At 43.9% G+C, this 23,098-nt stretch overlaps 1 protein-coding gene across 2 annotated transcripts in view; it reads right to left on the bottom strand.

The window, feature by feature from the left end:
- The window catches only part of ASCC3 (activating signal cointegrator 1 complex subunit 3), a 2,962,611-nt gene that overhangs the window by 750,023 nt on the left and 2,189,490 nt on the right, over window positions 1-23,098 (bottom strand). For both annotated transcript variants that reach the window (XM_069606524.1, XM_069606525.1), the window contains exon 27: window positions 22,551-22,636. In XM_069606524.1, coding sequence (XP_069462625.1) covers window positions 22,551-22,636 — 86 coding nt within the window. The remainder of the gene's footprint in view (window positions 1-22,550; window positions 22,637-23,098) is intronic.

Genomic DNA, 23,098 nt, shown 5'->3' with positions numbered 1-23,098 from the left:
CTTCCCCTCCCCACCTGGCACTTCCCCCCCTTCCCGCTTCCCTGCACTTGCGCAATCTGAATGACACAAGGCCTAGTAAGATCATTGTTTTGTCCTCCCTTTGTTTCCCCCCTCTTTGTCACTTCGTGCCTATAAACACTTGTGTACATGCGCGTTACAAATCTCATATCATATCATACCACAGTAGCATATACCAGTTGCTGCTTGGTATATCTGTTTGTGGTAATATTTTGGTCATAGGTACTTGCTCAAACCTCTCCCCCACGTTGGCATCTCATGCTTCTGTATTTCATTGGGGTTTGCTATTATACTTTGACTTGTCTGCATTCAAATATTCTATACACTGAATCTTTCCTTTCCACTTTGCCTTGGCGGCATTCAAACAAACTTTGCATTTGTACTTGGCTTCCACGCATTTCGAAAAACTTTGCCTTTGTATATTTCTGCATCAAACATTCTTAGTACTGAGTGTTGGATTTGTACTTTGCTTTGACTGCATACAACCAAACTTTGTCTTTGTGTATTTCCTGCATTAGCAAACTTGCACCAATCAATCACTGCAATGCACGGTTGTCCGCATGCCCCAGGGTCCCCAGCTGCTCTAGGCGGACTCACCGGTCTCCCCCGGCTTTACTGGTGTTGCTTGCACCTCTGCATTATGGCTTCTTCCTCTGCCTTTCAGGTAGCAGTGTGCAAATGCTTTCACAGCACCCGGTGCGGCACCGCAGTCACACGCCAGCTCTCCTTCTCAGCTCAGGATGAAGTCTCCTGCCTCACCGAGCGGCTGAACCTCTGGGCTCTCCTTGCTGCTTTCTGTCTCTGCCTTTATACACCTGCAACCACTTGCCAGGTTGCAGGTGTGCGGTCTCAATTTGGCTTGCCTGACTATAATTAGAGGGATATGCCTGACTCTCATAGTTTTCTACAGGCATCTTCTTCGTCCCAGTACTTGAGTGGTGAAATGGGGGTTTGTGTTCACTACTCTTAGTCGCCTCGTTCTCATCCCAGTACTGTCAGGGATGAAAGGTGGGAAAATAAGGGGAGCTGACTTAAAGTAGTCTACAAAGGCTGGGGGAGGGTTAGACTGATCTTTAATAGGAAAAGGGGATACCATGTTTTGCCTATGGGTACCCCCCTCCCAATCCCCAAGGACCCTCCTCCCTCGATACTTTCCACCCCCAGGGTCAGGATCTAAGAGAGATGGCCTTTCCCTGGCCACCTGAACTGAGGATCCAGGAGGAGTAGGTGTGAGGATACCCTTGGGTTTCATTATGGCTTCTTCCTCTGCCTTTCAGGTAGCAGTGTGCAAATGCTTTCACAGCACCCGGTGCGGCACCGCAGTCACACGCCAGCTCTCCTTCTCAGCTCAGGATGAAGTCTCCTGCCTCACCGAGCGGCTGAACCTCTGGGCACTTCTGCACTCCTCCTGGCATCTCCACAGCCCTTCTTACTCACTCACAGCGTTCCTCTTCCATTCCCAGCAGCCTCCTCTGCTTTGCCTGTTCTGCTGGTGTACCTCGCATTCAGGAGCCCCAGTGTGAATGGAAACGCCTCCTCCTGCAAAACTCGCTGTACCTGCATCTCCCTTCTTCTCAGCTCTGTTGCCATTTTCAAATGTCCCGCTCATTATAGGATTTGACAAACAACTAGTCCGCGTGTTGCACTTCAGGATCTCTCATTCGATCCAAATTGCCTTGTCCTCCTCCTCGTCTCAGTCCCTGAGTGGTTTTGGAAGTTGAAGTCCATAACTTTCTTTGGGCTTTCAACTCCTGAATAGTTTTTCTCACGATTTTCACAAAAAGGCACATCAAGAACAAAGTGTGTTATGTGTGAGTGTTTGGGTGAAAGGTGAGGGCCTGACTAGATTGACAATATGCCATTAAGAACTCTGGTATCGGAGGGTCTTCCTCATGGGAAAGGGGGGGAACACTGACTCCTCAAATAAAGTCATGCCATCCCCCGGTAGTTGTCTCCTCCTATGTGATCCTCCCTCCTGGAACCACCACCAGGGTCAGGATCAGCTAGCAGTGGTCGTTCACTGGCCACATGGTAGGAGGTCACCACCGGGGAATACGTGATGGCTCCATTGGATTCATCACAGTATGCTACATATTCTAGAACTTACTTCATCTGTGGGGACTAAGAGAAACCCAAGGGTATCCTCACACCTACTCCTCCTGGATCCTCAGTTCAGGTGGCCAGGGAAAGGCCATCTCTCTTAGATCCTGACCCTGGGGGTGGAAAGTATCGAGGGAGGAGGGTCCTTGGGGATTGGGAGGGGGGTACCCATAGGCAAAACATGGTATCCCCTTTTCCTATTAAAGATCAGTCTAACCCTCCCCCAGCCTTTGTAGACTACTTTAAGTCAGCTCCCCTTATTTTCCCACCTTTCATCCCTGACAGTACTGGGATGAGAACGAGGCGACTAAGAGTAGTGAACACAAACCCCCATTTCACCACTCAAGTACTGGGACGAAGAAGATGCCTGTAGAAAACTATGAGAGTCAGGCATATCCCTCTAATTATAGTCAGGCAAGCCAAATTGAGACCGCACACCTGCAACCTGGCAAGTGGTTGCAGGTGTATAAAGGCAGAGACAGAAAGCAGCAAGGAGAGCAGGGAGGCCTGTGTGGGGAGGACCAGCAGGGGACCCGGATTGTGAAGAGGCAGCCGTGTTGGGACCTGAGGAGCAGATCCAGAATGCTGACTGACATCCCAGTTGTGGGAGCCTCAAGATCGGGGAAACAAACAGCTGGAGCTGCAAGAGAGGAGAAAGGACGCCGTCAGCATCGTCCCAGAGGCAGTGGAGTGGCCGGTATGTGCCTGACAGCGACTGACGTGTGAGCTAGGCTTGCACAGGCTGGCCTGCCATATGGGAAGCGAAAAAGCAGCACCTGGAGCCGCAGAAGAGGAATGCCGGGAACGGTGAGTGACGGGAAGAGCCACTCAGAAGACAGGGCGCTCCTAGCGGGCTGCACATACGCATGCTGAATACCGAAATATGGGAAACTTTGAAAACAACCTACATCAAGTATACTGAATACCGAACTATGAGAACATTTGAAAACAACTTAAATCACACATATTGAATACTGAACTATGAGAAACGTTGAAAACGACTTAAATCATGTATATTGAATACTGAAATATGAGAAAACTTGAAAGCAAGCCGAACTATGCACAGTGAAATACCGAACGGAGTAAAAACTCTAAATTAAGTACATTGCATCCTGAATTGGGTAACCTGCATGGGCCAAGCAAATGGTGATTAACAGGAAAAATGAAAGTGCCCATATTGGAAAGCAATCTGAGGAAAGGAGTGCAAGTGTAAAAAAGTACCACAAGAAAGTGGGGCCATGAAATAAAACCACCCTAAGTAAATGATATGAACAAATGCAATGCTGCTGCACCCAACGCCTAAAGGCCAGTGAAAAGAGACTAAGTGAATCTGACTCTGTACAAAGGGGCCAGCACAGAATAACCTGTGTGAACTACAGAGTGCAGGACTCCTCGTTGCGCAACCTGTGATGGGTGGACTGTGTGGCCCAACAACTGCGCCTACACCAGTGATTCCTAAATTGTGAAAACCAACAAAATTGCTAAACAAGCCAAGTAACAAGTGGTTGAGTTACCGTCTTATTGAAGGGACCTTGAGACTTGAGGAACTACTAATATTGACTTGAGGACAAAGCCTCAAGACCTTTTCTTTTGAACCCCGAGGATTGTCTGGAACTATTTTGCATTTTACTGGAGAAAGGCAATCTTAAGACTTTTGGGAACTCTTTTGAACTTAGGGAAGGGGAGCTGAAGAAGAGGTTAAGAGCTGGAAGAAACTCTGAACATTATGTTGAACACTATTTCTTTGATTAATGACATCCCTAAACGTTGTTTAGTGTCAGCTGTGAGGGCAAGGATAGGTTTTTGACACAGGCAGCTTCTTAAGTTGAACTAAGTTGAACTCCTGAACTTAGACATACCTTAGTTTCTTTCAGGTAGGGAAATCCCACCTTAGCATAGGGCAAGTTAGGCCTTCTACCATCCTGACATATACTTTAATAAATAAGTTTGTTATGAATATTGAATCTGTTGTTTGTGTCTTGCCCCATGATGCCTTCACAGGACAAAGCTTACCCCTGGTTGACCATCAATTAGGGAGGGAGTTGTTACATTGGATATATTATGCCTGCAGTGCATCGCACTCCTACTTTTCTGGCTCAACCTCGCCCTAGGAGAAACACTGTCTGGGAAGACTTTGTGTCAATAGTGGGATATTTGATACCAGCCATTGGGGTTAAAATAGAGACCAGTTGACTCATCTGTCACGGTTAGAAGAGGATATCGCAAATGCCACTGCATCCTACTTGACCATGTTGTACCATGAACAAGTAGCCATCTGAACTATGGTGCTCGAGAACCGTATGGGTCTAGATATTCTTCTAGCTTTCCAGGGAAGTGTCTGTGCCATCGTAAAAAGTGAGTGTTGTACTTTCATACCAAATTACACAATTAATATCACTGACACCATCACCCACATTCGTCATATTGTAAGTCTCCTGCACACTAGTCCAGAGGCTTCCTTGTCCCTTGGTGCCTCAGTTGAAAGTTTATTTGGACCAATAGCAGTTTTTATTGGTCAGCCTTTGCTTATAGCAGTAGTTATAATTTGAAGTCTGCTCCATCTGTCGATGGTTTGTAAGTGCCTTTATTATCAGTTATGCAATACTGTTCTGAAGTTTTGCAGACTGCTCAAGTGCTTTACTTTCATGTTACTGAAGATACCATCTGTAATGATATACCAGAATGTGATGTGTGTTCCCTTAGAGATGCCTATAATGAGACTGTAGTGAAGGTCTCATACTAGGAGACTGTGGGGAAAGTTTGGGAAATGACAATGTTATGTACTGCCCTCACATATTACCACATTATAATGTTGAGCAAGCACTGCAAACTGCCATGTTTAAACCACTGTTTCTTGCTTGTGCGAGGCAAGATGACAGTTTGTACTGCGCATGTCTTTGCAATGAAGTCTAGGAATCCTTGCCTTCACATATCTCACTTCTGACGAGTTTCCCTTTTGGCACATGTAAGCGTGTTTTAGGCTCCCGCTTTCTTACAAAATGCGGCATTAGTTGGAATAAGTCATCATATTGCAAGCGTTCTTGCCTACCTCAGAGCGTGTTGAATCTTTAAGGAGTATATTCACCCTGATTTAATATATTACGCTATGCTGTCTGTGATGAATCCTGTGGAATCATCACTAATCCCCAGCCTAAAGTCTCTTCCCATGTGGCCAGAGGAAGGCAACTGCTACCTGATCCTGACCTTGGGGGTGGAATTCTGAGGGTGGATCACATGGGAGGGGATGGCTGTCGGGTGGGTTGTGATGACTCCAATAGGAGAGACACAGTATTCTTCGCCTTTCTGTGAAGAAGACCTTCTGATTCCAGAGTTTCTAATAGCAGGTTGTCATTATTCAGAATACTTTAATTGTAAGAACTTAAAACCTGCTTCTGTTAAACATCTCAAACAGAACTTTATTTGTTCCTCACATATACATAACGTCTCTAAAACACATTTGACATCTGAAGTTTATGATTGTTACGTAGACAAAAGTGTTGAACTATGTAACTTGAAACAGTGTGAAAATCCTTTGGACTCCATAATTCCCAGAAAGCTTTAAGTACTGGGACGAAGAAGAGGAGCGGGGAGTTAATATGGAGTGACAGTAATACCAAGTGTAATGTGTGGTCGAGTTGTCAGTCACTCATTCAGCTGCACAGGACATTTAAACTCGAAAACCACCTACAGTTGGGTGAAGGAGAAGTCAAAGAGAATCGCAGAGAGCACAGAGCGGGTAGCGGACCCAGAGACAGAATTATGGAGAAAAAGCATGCTGGAAATCAGAGATGCTTGCAGGCAGCCGCCTGCAGGTGCAAGGTGCGAGAGGAGAGGAACTCTGATAAACTCGTAACAGGAGCCTGGAGGGACCACTAGACAGGACATCTTCACAGAAGGACAGGAGAAGATGCAGTCCCCCAGAGTGGCAAAGAGTCCATCGGAAAAGCGGTAAAAAGCCAAAGCGGGAACTGACAGACACCTAGCCTGATGGGAAAAGCATACGAAACAGAAAACCTTCACTGCAGCTGCATGTTGAACCGGTGAGTCAACGAAGAGGAGTCAGGGGCCCCGGGGGGTGCCCACAAGTTATCAAACACTTGGGAATATATTTTGAATATCGACCAAGTAGATTTGAAGCACAAGGGCAACATTGGCACAACTCTCCTTATATGATATGTCATTTTGGGGAAAGACTTTAAATAAGAAATACAAGGGCAAAACCTGTACAATTCTCCTTATATGAAATGTCAATTTGGGGAAACCTGAAACAAGCATTGCCGAAAGCCAATCTATATTAAAACAGAAGTTGACAGACAGAACTTGAGAAAACCCCCATATATGGGAGGCCAGTTTGGGGGAAGTTGGAACAAGTTCTAACTGAAATCAACAAAGTTCAACAAATGAAGAAGTACAACTGTGGCATACTTTAAAAAGGAGTGTGAACATTCCGGACAGACCTGATCTGTACATCAGGTAGTGAACCTTGTTGGGAAAAGATACCTGGCTGGAGAGTACACCAGGGGATCTGCAAGGACCAAACGGAAGATATTCCTGGCAGGAGAGTAAACTAGGCTATCTATTCAGTTGAGGAGTTTCTGGCAGGGGGGTAAACCAGGAAATCCAATATTGTGTTAAAGAGATACTTTCTCATGTCAAACCCTTGTTGAATTGGAGCATTTGCTCTGTCATCCTGAAAATTAGGAAATATTTGTTCTCACTAAATTCTAATCAGCGTGTGGAAAGGATATATGTTTGGGCATTTTGAACATCATAAAATACTTTCTTTTGGTATATTGAAATCTATGTTGTAGAAAGGACATTTGCTTTGCCATTTTGAGGAGAACATTAAATGTGGAGACATTTTCAGTACGTTTAATAGAACTTTGGTGAAACGGAACATTCTAAGCACTTTTACTGAAACAGATCAGGGGAAGGGAACAAACCCTGGACACAAGGATTGTTTTATTGAAATTATATATATGATTTTGGATATGCTTCTGTTTTGTTTAACCAACAATGTCTTTCTGTTTGAGGGCTTCTTTTATCATCAGGTTAGAGGTACTGCTATGGGTAGTACCTTTGCCCCATCATACACTAATTTGACCATGATGTGGTGGGAGGCTACTTTTCTGTCTGATTTACTTTCATCTAGTTTTTCTACACAAATTATTGGTTGGTGGCGTTACATTGATGATGTTTTTATTATTTGGAAAGGAAATGGAAGTGAGTGGGTATCTTTTGTGGACAGCATTAACAACAATGCTATGAATCTGAAATTCACTGAATGTCACAGTTCGACTGAGATTGTATATTTGGATGTCAATGTGAGGCTTGACAACCTTGGCATTCATACATCTCTTTACAAAAAAACCCCACCAATACAGGCCTCCCTCTGCATGCCACGAGTTGTCATCCGCCCTCCTGTAAGAATAGCATCCCCTATGGCAAATTTATTTGCTTTAGTCGCAATTGTACAGATATTCTTGAATTTGACCGGTGTTGCAGTCTGGCTGCCGTTGGTTTTTTACAACAGGGTTACCGAAAAAAGATCATAGAAATGGCCTTTGTTAAAGCACGTGCACTTTCGAGGGAAAACCTATTGCATGTCCTGCCAATAAGAAGAACAATGACCATGATGATCCCTGTCTTATTGTCACATTTAATAATGCGTCATATGATGTCCGGAAGATTATTATGAGACACTGGCGCATCCTTGTGCTTGACAAAGATCTTGGTCCAGTACTGCCTAAGTGCCCTATTCTGACCACAAACAAGCACCTTCGCTGAAGGACAGACTGGTTTCCAGTTATCTCCTGTACAAAAAAATTCTACCATGACCAATTGGCTACCTAGCTTTCCTAAAGGGTTTACCAAGTGCCAAAAATGTAAGGCCTGCCCACACGCTACTGCCTGTAAATCCTTTATACATCCCATTACAGGCACTGAATTTAGGCTAGAACATTTTATCAACTGCGATACCCCTTTTGCAGTGTATGTTCTCACATGTCCCTGCCGAAAATGGTACGTAGGGTATACTACATGTATATTGAAGCTCAGGATTTTGCAGCATCTTAGAGCCATTAAGAATTTTGACCCTACGTACCCCATGGCCAAACATTTCAGGCAGGAACATGATAGTGATGTTCACCTACTCACGTTTTTTGCTGTGGCCCATGTCCCAACTCACTTGAGAGGAGGTGACTGAACCTTGAAACTTAGACAATTGGAAACCCGGTTTATTTTAGACTTTGATACTAAATATCCCAACCGTCACAACATGGATGAGGAGTTGTATACTTTTATGGGAATTTGATACTTCGTTCCTTTTTGCTCCAGTTTTTCTTGTTCTTGTCCGTTTGATTTTGGTTACTTAATATTGCTTCTCTTAGGTACCAAAAAGATACATTGCTCTGGCCTGGAAATGCCCCTTTTATTTTAACTTCATTATCTGTGTTACTCAACCAGATTCATTTTTTTCTTGGTTTTACGGCTGTCTTGCCATTCTGAAACATTAGGGGAACGCATGATTATGATATAGGTTTATTCCAAAACTATCTTTTCTATAGATATTGCTTTTTTTCTTTCAATTTATTGCCTTTTCTCCCTATCTGTTATTCTATCAGGCTGAGTACTGTGTAGATGTGTTGTTTTCATATATTTGCCTTTGACTGTGTGGCCATTTGATCAACAAAAAATCAACAACTTTTTACAGAATTTATGGTATATAGTTTTTATCTGAACTCTGGCCTGCAGCCATATGTATTTCGATGGGGAATTTTATTGGAATGTACTTGCACTTTATGAGTATCAAAAAAACTTTGGTTGATTGTCTGCTGCTGCTATGTCAGTATGTTTACATAGAAATGCACTTACACTTTATGCTGTAGCTGTGGGCTGCCCCACGGATGAGATCTTTCGCTATTGCACTGTATGGCCCATTTTTAGAAACATGTTTTAATTCTATGGTCGCATTTTTTGATAGTGATGCATTTAATTTTAACAGCCACCAGTGGCTTCATATTTATATTGTTATTTCTGGATTTCTTTATACTGCTGCTATGTTAATATGTTTACAGAAAATTGCACTTGCACTTTATGTTATAGCTATTGGCTGCACGTCGGAAAGTGATGTCTTAATTTCCAAAACAGATACCTTTATGTATGCATTCATATTCATAATCCTTAACTTTCAATTATGGAACCTATATTTTCAGTATTGTGTTTACCTCTTATTTGGTGACATTTTAAACATGTTTCTTTAATTATTTGACTGTGCAATGTACTATACTGCCATATCAAATTGTTCTTATCATTAATATGTATTAGACTTTACTCCAGTCTAATATGGCCACCCTGGCTTTCATGGCACAGTGGCTGACTTGTGGAGATAGGCAAAATGGAAGAGGGACAACTGTGCAATATGTATTGTGTTTTTCACTCTGGTTCCCTAACTTGACCAAGCGCTCAGGGAAGCGCGAAATGTGTCATTCAGGCCCCATCCTTGGAGTCCTGTTCTGTTTGCTGTGTGTGTGTTGCCTTTTTTCTTACCATCATTAAAACTTGTTTCTTTACACTGATTCGAGTTCGTAATTTATTTGGGGCCAGCAGTACCTCATGTCTGGAGTGCGGTTTCTTTTCCTCTACTGTGTTTTTCGATATATATGTTTTGCACATTTTTATTGAATTGAAAACCAAAACATTTCCCTTATATCTTTTGATTCTGTATGTTAGTGTGAGGGTCATATCTACTTTGGACACAAGGTCAATTTGTTTTAGTTTTAGTTTCATAGGCAGGGATATTCTCTTATGGATAAGAAAAGAAAGGCCTTTTTCCAAACCCCTTTTCTTTTAATAAACATGGCTAATGTTGAGAACATTACAACTTTGTGTCCGCCTCTCATCGCTGACCCCTCACACGTCCTCCCTGATAACACTAACTACCACAACAGAGCATAGCTTGCATCAAATGCTTGTATAATGAGGTTTTGCTGTCCGTCAGCAACAATGTTTCAAGGTGAGACTTTGCCCTACTGGGCTTTTGGGTATACGAGAACGGTGCACAGAGGGAGGGGGTATCACTTGTGGCAAAGTCTCGTGCTGTTGGTAATCCTGCTTTGTTACTGCTTTTACTAATACATTGGGCCTCATTAGGAGTTTGCCGGTCCGTAAACAAGGGTGCTGATAAGCTCACCGGTACCCTGGTTTCCGGATCGGCAGACTCTTGAGTCTGCTTGCCGTGGCCGCTGTGCCCGACAGGTTTGACCTTGCCGGGGCGCTGCAGCCAGTGCTTCCGTGTCCCCATTCCCATAGAGTCCAAAAGGACTCTATGGGAATGGGGACTAACAATTTGCCGGCGCCTGACTTCCCGGGCCGCCGGACTTGGAATCTCCCGGTGGCACTGGGAAGTCAGGCGCCAGTAAATTATTACGGGTCCAGCAGCAACCCGCCGGTAGAACTGGCAGGGTTACTGTCGGACCCGTAATGAGGCCCATTGTTTGCCAATTCACCAGCATCGTGAGTGGACATTTTTCCACTACAGGGGTAAGAGTCCACCATTTTCAAAGCAGAGTTGTTAAATAATTCTAGGAGGACCGAGGCAATCCCTGTAGTGGGAAAGTTTGCAAAGTTTGCCTCTAGTTCAAGGACCTTGAAGGTTTTGAATGAGCTCTGCTGAGTGCAGAAGCGTTTAGCCTGATCTTTGTGGGCCGTGGTCAAGTCAGTGATTGACAGTGGGATGACGGCGTGGTCAGACCAGTTGAGTGGGATAGGCTCTGAGCAGGCGAGGACGAGGCATGTGTAAACACTAAGTTTAGGGTGTTACCTTTGTTGTCCGTGGATGAAGGGTACAATTTGCTAAGGTTGCTGGATCTGTTCATTGCAAAAAGGGCAGTTTCAGTGGGGTTGTTGGCGTGAGACTCAGGAATGTTAAAATCTCAAAGACAGACATTATTATTGTGTGCTAATTTGGCAGAGGAGAGTACGTTGGTGCGGGGGAATAGCCCAGGCACAACACACGTTTGTCTTGGAAGCAAGACAACGCAACACAGGTTTGAATCCCGATCCACGCTTCAAAACCAATCCCTGGTATTAAGCGCATTATAAAACAACAATTATAATTATAAATTGGAGATGTTGGCAATGAACAAGTCATTCCTGTCAGGTCGTTGGTGGATGAGGTTGAAGGTGCCGAATACCTTGTGAGATAAAGGGAATTGACAGGCGAGTGGTTCGAATGAGCTTGTTCTGGGATAGAGGATGATGGAGCATGGCCAATTTCTCCTGTGGATGATTGCCACTACACCTCCTTCCCTTCCTGGTCGGTTGGCATGTAGACTACAGTAGCCTGGGGGTAGGAGGATGTTGAAATCATGAAAGAAGGATGGGGTAAGCAATGTAACTGTAATGAAGAGAATGTCAAGGTTGTTGTATGAGATATGAAATATTGGGGGTACCGAATTGTATATCTCACTAATCAGGTGAATAGTAGGATAAAGATGTAATCAAACTTTAATATGGAAATGACCATTCCTTTTTTCATTCCAATTTACAAAGTGCTCTAAGTTTGCGTGATATGAAATACTTACAGGTGGGGATTTCAATATATCACTCCAAGACCAGGTTGTCAGAAGCACTCTGTGAGCAAAGGCCCCCTTAATGCTAATCGCTCTATCCTAGAAGTTATGTCCTTCCTAAAGTTAACTAACATTTGAAAGAAGCGTCATGGAATGAATCTTAAGTTTACATACTACTCCTCAGTCCATGATTCCTATTCCAGACTAGAAATGTGGCTTGGTACTCCAGAATTGGTATGAAGTACTGCTAGCTGTAAGATTCTCCCTAGGTCGTTTTCTGATCTTTCGCCAGTCTCACTCGATATAATGACACCACAAAACCTTTCCTGGCATATAGTGGCGATTCAAACCAGATTCGCTAACTGACTTGGCTTGCAAAACAGAGATCAGAGAAGAGATTACTAGCTTCTATCAAATCAATACCCCTTCTGTACAAAGTTCTATCTCAGTCTGTATATCCGAGGAGTCAGTGTATCCAAGGAAGACACTACAATAAAATCAGTGCGTAGAGAACTGGAAGAGCATGAATGTGAGCTACAGCAGATTGAAGTCAAGCACTCTCCAGTATTAGCTATAGTAGGTCCTCGAATGCAGTGAAGGACCTGCAGCTGCAACTGGCTAGTTACAAGAGTTTGCGGACAGGAAAGCTAAAATGTTTACTGAAAGACTTCAGAAATGCGGCGAATTAGATTGACACAGGTCATTATTAGTATGGACCATAAAGCAAGAGAAGCGCTCTTTGGAAATTGACTCTATACTGTCATACCGCTGGGCTGTTTGCACCGGACCCATATCGATTAACAAAACTTGCCTTTGTTATTATTCTCATCGAAATCTGATGTCAGTCACAATCCACACTTATTTAGATAAAATCACAATAATTTGGTTGAATGATGAGGAACTTAATTACTTAATGAAACACCCATACCATATGGCATTTCCATCAAATTCTATGAATATGATGATGTAATGGCCCCCCCTACGCTTCTGGAGGTATACACAGAGATGCCGACACAAGAGAAACCTGAGGGTATTCGCCTGAGTAGACCTCGAGAGCCCCTTATTCAGGTCGCCATGGAAAGGCTGGTGCTCTCAGATCACACCCCTGGGGGTGGACGAGTGAGGGAGGATCACCTGGGTAGGGGAGCCAGAGGTAATGCTCGGGGGGAATTCCCCAGGCGAGACACAATATTATACCGTGGAAGAGAGGGAGGGAGGGAGTGGCCGCTGAGACTTTTGTAGGCCGGATTACATCTACCTGCCTTCCAACCAACGAATCTCCTTTGTCCAACAACCCCTCCATATCTGATACATCCCCTAGAAGCCCAAACCCTGTTGCATTCGGAAAACACATCTCCCAGAAGCCCATTTTTCCTGTCTTCTACCCAACTACTCCAAATCATTCTTATCCTCGTGCCTCTGGTTATTATTTCCCGAATTCCGAATCTGCTTTTATAAACCATTACCGTTCCCCCAATCCCCCTTATTCATCTGGCCAACCCTACAGACCTCACCTTTCCAACCACCCCCTTTCCTTATGGCACCTTTTCCCGATCCTACCCCGTAGGATATCTAGAAACTGTACCCCTTCTTTCTCCAACAAGAACATTTTCTTACACTGTGACAAACAACAGACTAATACTAAAGCCTTTTACCTGACATGTCACAAACAATGGGTCAGGCAAAGTCAGGCAATTGACAATCACACACACCTGACGGAACCTTTACCTTCACCACAGGGCTAAAAGGCGGGGCACGAAAGCACACTTCGAACAAGGACGAACGCACAAGGAGACAGCCAAACCAAACCGGCAGTTCAAACGGAGGAGAAAGGCAGCGAAACCTGGAAGGACGACGAAGTGGGAGTTGCCCTTGTCCTTTTCAACTCAGACCCGCGAAGCCTCCGAAATCGAAATTATAATCGCATTGATAACGCAGGTGGGGAGGCAAGCTGGCTAGCGTGGTACTATCCCTGACTCCAGAGATCGGAGAAGCCAACGGGTTCAGCACAACCGGCGAGTCTGAGGAAGCTGATAGTAGACCGAACTGTGTTGAGCCCAAAGTTGCACGTAGCAACATTTTGAACGCATGCAATTTGAAAGCAAAAGAACTTGTGTGTATGTTTGAACTTTAAAGAAAGCCCAGTTGAGGTCCAGGTGCAGAGGGGTCCAGCGCCACGTGGGCGCTCATTCGAAAGACTCTGACCGGGACCTGTATTTTGAAACTACAAGAACCAGAAGGCCCTAGGCAAGGGTGGCGTAAGGCGTCAGAGTGGACCTACAAGGGTCACGTCAAATCCCTTGTACAATCGAAAGTCTCTCACCCTTTGCCAAAGGAAAGCTAGGGAAAGGGAAACCCGGTTTCCAATAAGATTGTGAATAAGGCAATTGTGAACCCGATAGAGAGATGCCGAAAGAAAGCTAGGACAAGGGAACCAACGCTTTCTAATGAAATTGAGTAAAACATGATTTGTGTTGAAAATACATGAACTGTGTTAAAGAAGGCCGTTGCGAACACGATGGAGGGAGGCCCATTTTCGCAAACAGGATCTGATCTCAGCAGAGGGAGATTCTAGGGGCGAAAGGCAATCGCCCAAGGTGCAAGACCACAGGGAACTTTTGTTTGTTTGTTGTTTGTCTATCAAGAGTAATACACCCGTGAACATTGCGTCGACAAGAGTGAACCCAGTTGAGGGTTGTCCACAGTGGGAAGTTGTTTAAAAAGACATTTTGAATATTACAAGCAATATTTGAAAGGCCGTAGTGAACTCGACAGAGAGAGGCCCAAGTTGCAAGAGGGATCCGAGACCAGCGGAGGGAGATCCAAGGGGCGAAGAGCAATCACCCAAGGTACATGAGTACCGAAGGAGCTTTTGTTTGTTTGTTACTTTGAATCAGCAGGCCTTCTAAGGCAAGAGACTTTTGCAGGAAAGAGACTTAGCATCTGAAGGTATTGATATCGTTGAACTGGAACTGTAAACCTTGTGCTGGCAAGGCCAAGGAGTGTGCTGTGCTTGAGAGTCCTGCCTTATCCCGCGTTTCAAACGTGGGCAAGGGAGACCCAGCCATACCATCCTGATTTATCATTTTGTGAACACTTCTTTCTTTTCTGGTGAACATTATCCCACCCTCTTTTTGTAATTTTGTAGTAAGGATTGGCAATAGTTTCTTTTTAGTATAGGCCCTTTTTATTTGACAAGACACGACTAAGACTGCCTTATTATTTGATGGTCGTAGCTTGCTCCCATCTTAAATTTAGTTTTTGATTAGGCGTTTATCTCACGCATTATAAAGTTCACTAACACCCTTGAACTGTGTCTTTACTGTTGTCACCATGAGTTCCTTACATGACTCTTAAAATCTGCACCCATGGTCCATTTTTATTCCAATGGAATTACATCTGATAAGAGATCTTTCTTTAAGGGTACTGTTGGGGTGGTCAGGAAAGGTCCCCATGATTGCGAGGGGTACATGTTGCGCGCACCGTATTGATGACGAGGGGATGGCAGCGAACTGGAAGCAAGGTTTCAAATTCATATGTATTGAGTGCAGTTCATCTATGATGGGATATGTTACTTTTAGGGTTACTGTTGTTTAGAATTTCTACATATTAGATCTTCACGCACGTAGAAAGATACAATATTAAAACTGCAATTACAACATGAACACAATCTACACACGCAGTGCTTTGCAAAAAACATGGCAGTTGGGTCTCTCTAGTAAAATGCATTTAGACTTTTAAACTAACTTTCTCAGGTTTTCAGACGGTAGAAAATGAGTAAATCAGTAACGTTAACCTTTGCGGTTAGCTGCTGCACATTAATTTCAAGTAGCAGGGACATTTGTTGACGGAAAAGAAGAAAGTCATGTAGTAAGACGGTCAGCTTACAAAGAGGACAAAGGTTTATGATTTAACAGTTCCACAAGGGAACACATGTTATCTCACTCATTGTATTGAAGTCGCGTAGAGGGGGTTGATCATTTGTTTGGGCTGGTAATAAAAATGGGGCCTGAAGGCCAGGGTGTCCATCTTTTAATTGTTTTTACAGGTCGAAACCAGAGGCTGTATAGTCTGGAGTAGCAATTGCATAAATTAGTGTTTTCAGAAGCGCCAGGAGTCTGGGGTAGTTGAGATCGCAATCAGTAGTTTAAAGAAGATCCTGTTTATTCAGGCCTTTCTCTCAGTTGCTAAAATATGTAAGCAGACCATGTGCAATCACACTTAAAGTTGAAGGCACTAGGCCAGTTATTGCTAGTAATGAATTATATTTCAATACCAATGTTTAACTATGTACTGACGTCATTGTCTACTACGGACGAAACCTAAGAAGAGGTGTGTTCTGAATATGATCTGAAGATGATTATCGAGATGAGACTGGCCAATGAAAATGGAAGAATTGGGAAAAGATGGGATTTCTTTGACGAGTTTTCTGTCCAATCATGTTTGGGGGTTGGACTGCAATAAAGTATTTGGGAGTGTTTTAACTGTTGCAAAACTGTATAATAGATGTGAACTGATGAGGTATTGTTGAGACATGGCCAGTGTGGTCCTGCAACACCATCTAACCACTGCCCGGAGCTTTGTAGAATAAACCTTATGTATGTTAGGCAGAATCCTGTGCAGTTCCCTTAGGGAGCACTACACAAGATTAGGACTACAGGTGAGAGCAATAAATCCCTTTTGGTATCAGTCTGTACCACAAAGATTTAGTTGATAGCTGTGGCTGAGCAGTCAGACTTATCTTAAGAGGGAGCTGAGCAGTATTCAGGGTTTACACAATAGACCTTCAGTACTATGGTAGAAGGAAACACCGACCAAAGCTTTGTAGTAAAAAGTAGTTATATATTTATTTTACACCCTTCTAGATAAAACACATGTATCACAGTCATCAAGCAAGTTAAATTAAGTCAAAGGAAAAATATACACACTCCCAAGTTAAATTGTAGACCAAGTGAACCAGAGTGAAAACTGAGCAAAACGGCACAGTGACAACTACACACAAGCGATCCTCTAACAATCCCTCACAAGGGAGGGAAAGCACAAGTTATATTGGAATGGGTTCTTACACACCCTAGCAACACTTCCCATAACTTTGTGGACCAGTTTGAGCAAGACAGTGCATCAGTATAGGCAATACTTAAATGAAAACTGAGCAAAATGGCATTTCACAAGGGTTAAAAAATGGGAAGGAAAGGGTAGTTAAAAGAAATTGGTGCACCACACAGTTCTAGCTGAGAATCAATCTAAAGAAGGCAGATCTAACAAATGTGACCAGAGTCAGTTGGCCTGTGCCAAAGTCAATTGGTACAGGGCAAGGGCCCAGGAGCAAAAGGTTCTTGTAGCTGCAGTCAAGTCTTTGGTTAACGAAGTGTAAAAGGTGGATGCAGAAGTTGAAAAGACAATGTTAAGAGAGAGGGGTGGCCAACCCAACAGGTAGGTAAAGGATTTAAAACACCTTTAGTGCTACCGCGAAGAAAGGGCAGCCTGGCAGAACAATGTACCTTAAAATGAAGAAGTGGCTCCGGCGGTGGCGGTTGTTCCTGGTAGTTCCTGTAGTTCGGGTGGATCCAGCAGAGAAAGAGAGGCTCTCGTCGTGGGGGAAGGTTCGAGTTACTGCCCTACCCAGGGATGAAAGCAGCCGCAGTGCTGCCCGACGAATAAAAGGTACGTTCGTTTAAATCGCAGTCCGGGTGGACTGGTGCCTGGCTATCCGGCCTCGGAGTACATGGTACGGGAGATTCGACCAAGGAAGGTCCGGGAAGGCGATTGGCAACTGGTTGGCCCCACCAGCTCAAGGGAAGAAGGCTCTTGCAGGTGAAGCTCTTCTCTCGTTGTGTGGAGAAAAGCGGTGAGACGCTGCAGCAGGGCTTCACCGGTGGTTCATTCGTTGCAGATGTCTTTGGCTTCTCTCCCCTTCGGCTTCTTAGTTCCAGTGGCGACGTCTTGCTCTTCCAGTCCTCAGGAGCCTGCGTTTATGCAAAAAGATCCCCATTCATGCAGCCTAGCTGTCACTCACATAGTGGAGTGGTTATATCAGGATAGAGTGCGACATGGATTGCCAAGGCAACCGTGTCCAGGGGTCCTACTCCCCCTACCACACAATGGACCCACCCCAGACTCAGTGGCGCCGAAAGGAGGGCTTCTCGGCCTTAGCCCGCCAAAAGGACGAACAAAGGATCCCTGACCTAAGTTAGGAGTTTAGAGGAAGACACGAGAAAGAAGTTATATTAAAGTTCTGGCAATAAAAACCTACCGCAGTAAAGTTAATATTAAAATACACCGGCGGTATGTTAGAGGCTGTCAGAAAAAGTGGTAGCCTCGAACAATGGGAAAATCCCATAGGGAAATATTTGCGGTCGAATATTTATGGTAGTAACCACTTCCACCAGACAGAAACTTTTGAGAGCGGGACTGTACGGTACCCTCTCGAAAATGAACATAGGGGAAAAACTATTAACCCCTTCCAGTACCTCCATAGTAAGATGGGTTATACTGGTTTAGTTCATAGGACTTGACTAGTAAAGTCAATGGGGTCTTTACATGCCCTGGGAGACAGTAGTCGGTCCCAGGGTATGGATTCTATGTTTGGGGGTCGCTACGACACCCCTGTGTCACTGCACTGAGGGTGCAGTGTAACACATGTGAATAAAGATGGTTCCTATGGGGTTGAGAAAGATTCCATAGGCATTAAACACAAAAATAGCCTAGAACACACATAGCAAAAATGCCTAAGAGTGGGAACAAGAGTCTCACTCTTAGCAGGTAAAAGGAAACAAACCCTTCAAATCCAGCAAAGCTTCTTGGGGACTCTATAGGTAAGGGAAATTCGCCATAGAATGAGAAATCTCCTTAACAATGTACAATTGTGTATTCGCTTCTTAGGTGGTGGGCCTGTTGGGTTGAGGTGATTAAAGGCCCATCAGCAAAGTAAATTGGAGGGATGCCCTCTCTGACCCACCCAGTTTGCATTATCCATCGAACCAATGGCTCTGATTCTTAGTGAGAATCATGCAAAGAGAGGACTTTGAACTTTTAATCAAACCGTTCTATTATCATTCTACGCAATCTGTTATTAATTGTTGAAAACCATGAACATTTTTTGCTGCTGACTGTCAACAAAGTGTGCAAATTTGGCAAGCACTCAGAGCTACAGATAAACTGGAATAGATTACAGTGGTTTCCCCTGACTGATGCGGCATTCCTGAATAGGTATTGCACATAATCCACCTAGAATACCTTGATACTAATGTGGCCCAATCCAGTAGTTTGCTGTACTCACTTAATCATGGGCCACTTTTGGATGACTATCATGCTAAGGTTAATAGTGTGGCATGCACTACCGATTTCAATCATGGTCTAATGGCCGATATCCTGACACTGTATACAGTTCAAATGCTCAGGCATAGTCCCGAGACGGTACAGTAATTCCACCCCCAAGATTTTCTGTTACATCCACACTGAAATTAAATGATCTTGGAAACAAATATGCTATAATAAAACTCTTGTCAGCAAATAATGGAAGGGACTATGGAGCGAAAGATCATTCCACTGGAATAAATTGAGAACAGTAGGTGTTTCTACAGAGCGAGAGAGGCATTGCTCAAAAGAGTTGTTTTCTCAGGTATTCCACCTCGCAGTTACTTCCATGAGATGTTTTTCAACAAATGAGAATTCCACAAACTGTTAATATTTGTAAGGCTCTTTTGGATAAGTTGATGGCAGAGACTGGGTTGTCGATATACAGGACATGGAAGAGATAAGGCCTAGACATATGGAGGGTGTTTTCCAGCAAAGGAACTAAGCAGGTCCCAGAACATTTGTGTGAGCTTTAGATCATAAATGAACAACTCTAGGACTTCACCACAGTGCCATATTCTTAATATTGTTTGTAGAAGGTGCACTTATGAATTCAACAGAAAATAACTTGTATCTGTTTTCAATAATTGCATAAATTTCATTGAACTAAAATAATGCAAAGTTTAATTATTTTCAATACCATTGCATTCTTTTCAGTTTGAAATGGAACAACATCCTGAATGTGTACCTTGAATTCAGATAGAAGCAGTGCAGCCCGACCCAAGGAATATGTCAAGACTTTGTTAGGAATAGTGCCGGTGCTCCGTCTCCCCACTCCCATGGAGTCCTATGGGACTCCACAGGAATGGGGAGTTACCGAATCTGGGACCTGACTTCTGCGCCGCCGGGACTTGTAATGTCCTGGTGGCACCAGGAAGTCAGGCAGCAGATTCGGTGTTTCTGGGTTACCGCCAACCTTGGAATGTGGCCCCATGTTTACCTCGAAATCAAAGTCATATTTTGAGCTTTCTATGTCAGTAAAATAGAAAAGAGCCCATTTGCCAGGCATTGCCAGTGACATCTACAGGCCAAAATGGGCACTTATTTAAATTACAATTCTTGTGAAGATGAAGAAAAATTCCATATGTTGCACTTTAATTCAAAAATATAATACATGAAAAATTATAGGAAGGTGAATTCCTCGAAAACGAGGAATTGCGGGATGCACTTGGGCGGGCGTCCCTCTCAGTTTTTGAATATCGGCACCTAAAGGGGATCCTCTGCGATCAGGCATGGGGCCTGAACTTGCGGAGACAGCTGACCCCCTTTGAAAGGTTACTGGACACGGCCACAACAAGGAAGGGGGCGGTGCCCAAGATGTACCAAATATTGAATACCGCTAACTTGGAAGCGAGGAGAGGGTTTTGCGGGTTTTGGAACGACTTAGCGGGAGAAGCTCTCACAGAGGATGCATGGTCTAAGATATTTAAAATAGCATTTCACGGGAACCTATTCACGTCAGACATGGAGCATAACTTCAAGATCTTACAGGGATGGCACAGGGACCCGCTGAAATTGTCCAAGATGTTCTCAGGGGTGTCCCCTAGATGCCCAAGAGGATGCGGCCAAGTGGGGACGAGGGGCACATGTGGTGGTTCTGCCCGAAGGTACAGGGGTTCTGGGAGAAGGTACGGGGGTGGATGGCGGAGGTCACTGAGGAATTACTCCCACACAACCCATTGACGATGTTGTTGGGCCTCCCACCGGAGGATGCAGAAATATACAGATACCCAAGGATGTGGGAGACAATGTTGCGAGCTGGAAGAGTGGCCCTAGCGCAGAGGTGGAAGAGCCCGGAGCCCCCCTCAAAAGAAGACTGGCTAAAAAAACTAAAGAACATGTTCCTCATGGACAAGCTGACGGCCATGGTCAATAACGAATTGAGCACCTTCCAGGCAAACTGGTATGGGGTTTACCAGGCATGGGGGTGGGGCGCCCATTGACATTATGAAAATACCCTGGCGCGGGAGGGATGGGGAGCCCAGGGAGCGCCACTCAGGGACTATGGATTAACCCAGGGCCCGGGGGACAGCGGAGGTAACTCAGCCAACATTGATGTGAATGTACAGCACAGCTCCCTGGCACCGAACTAAAGAGTACTGATGACAGCTCATGCGGTGGGATTTTTTGACGGGACACAGATATGGGGGGTGGGTCGGATATTGGGGTGGGAGGGACGGGGGAAGCTTTTCGGGGGCTTGACGATGGTGTTAAAAGCTATATACATGATGCTTCCTGTTTTGTTATATCTGAAAAATGTCAATAAAACCAAAGTTTTAAAAAAAAATATATATAACTTTATAAAGGACATCACAAAAGTAGAAATAAGTTGCAATTCTTAGATACAAAAAATATCCCTAGGCCAAAACAAAATCTGCCCAGTGTATAGTGATAAAGAATGTAAAATAATACGGAAATGGATCATCTCTGTGAATAAATGTCTCAGAGGGCCATTTATTTATTAATACTATTTGTGTAATGCCCAGACTTGGGGGTACCACAGCGTTTGTACAGGTGAGAAAGGGAGACATCAAGTAACAGCACAATACAGGGTAATTTGTTAGTCATATTTGTCAGAAAGCCAGGCTTTCAGAAGTCTCTTGAAGGCAGGGTAGGAACATTCAATTCCGATGTTGGGAGGTAGGGGGTTCCAGACGGTGGGGGCTGTGATGTAGACACTTCCTGGCTCTGGCATATTTGAATCGAGGTGTGATAAGAGAGGATACTAGAAGGTGGTAGTGAATGCACCAGCTGTCTCTTAGCAATGCTCTTTTTCAGGTACAGTGTGGCTTCTTTGTAGATGCAGCAGTGAGCAATGGACAAGGTTTTGAAGTCAATGCAGGCTTTAATAGGGAGCCAGTGGGTATCTCGCTGTGTTGCTGAGTTAAATCTTGAATCATTCCTCTTCATGTGTAGATTTCATTGATCTTTATTTTATTAAACTAGCACATTAGTTAAGTTACAAGATAAGGAGTGATTTCCCCCTCCCTTTACAGTCACAAGGCTAAGGGTAGATCTTGCCAGTCACAAGACTGGTGGATAGCCACACACCTTAGTCACAAAATTAGGGGAGGGGGCTTGGATTATAAAGTACTCCTGCGCATAGATAGAGACGAGACTCAAACAGATTCTTCTGGAGATTATTTGAAGATGATGACTGATACACCAACCAGAGACTGGTTTCTAGACAAACTAGAAAAAGCAGCCCATTCAGAAAGCGATGAGCAGGTCATATTGGAAACTGGTTTCCAGACAGGTAGCTAAACGGGGCCATCCCGATGCAGAAACCCCAGACTGAGTAGAAGCCCCAATACAACTCTAGATTGTACATAGACTGCTGTCCATGGTCAAATTCCAGGGACAAGAGTGCTGGGAGCAAAAGGGGGATGCTAATTTGTAGCATTTTAAATAATGTTTGAACTTCCCCGCAACCCGTATATAACAACAAGGCATCGTGAGGCTGTGGGAAAACTTGTGGATACAGAAATATAGCTCCCAACTTACTTTTTGCCCAACTTTTCTTCAATTCGAACTTTCCAATCCTCAATTCTTTCTCGTACCAGTGCTTTGAGTGGTGCAATGTACACAGCCTATGAAAGAGAAGAAAGATAGCAATGAAATGCCAAAGGCATTCATACTCTTACACCAGAACACAATAAATATTGCCAGTAGGAAAGCATCAAACATTGAAAAAGGCCATTGTGTAATTCAAGGTTGTGTGGTCAATTAGCCATGCCAAATTTTGCATGTTTGAGACTGTTGGCATATCTCCCGTAAAGGTGGATTTACATTGGATTCATGTTTATGTAACTAAATATTAAAAAATGTTTAAGGCACTTTCCCATCTAAATATCATTCTGTAGTACAGGAAACCTAAGGATTGAGTTGTTAATGTTATATTAATGTTCAATCATTTAATTTAAGTGTTAAGAAAAAATAACAGTTTGTGCTGTTAGCCATATCAAATTTCACATATTTTAAATTTGTATGTTTTTCAATGTTAACATTTCTAGAAGAGTGGACCCCTCTCAACAGATTTATTTGTCACTATA

This window comes from Ambystoma mexicanum, chromosome 4p (assembly GCF_040938575.1).
Source record: "Ambystoma mexicanum isolate Mex_15411 chromosome 4p, UKY_AmexF1_1, whole genome shotgun sequence".
Taxonomy (NCBI): domain Eukaryota; kingdom Metazoa; phylum Chordata; class Amphibia; order Caudata; family Ambystomatidae; genus Ambystoma; species Ambystoma mexicanum.
Note: the sequence above shows the minus strand (reverse complement) of the source record. Positions and strands in the feature narration are given on the sequence as shown.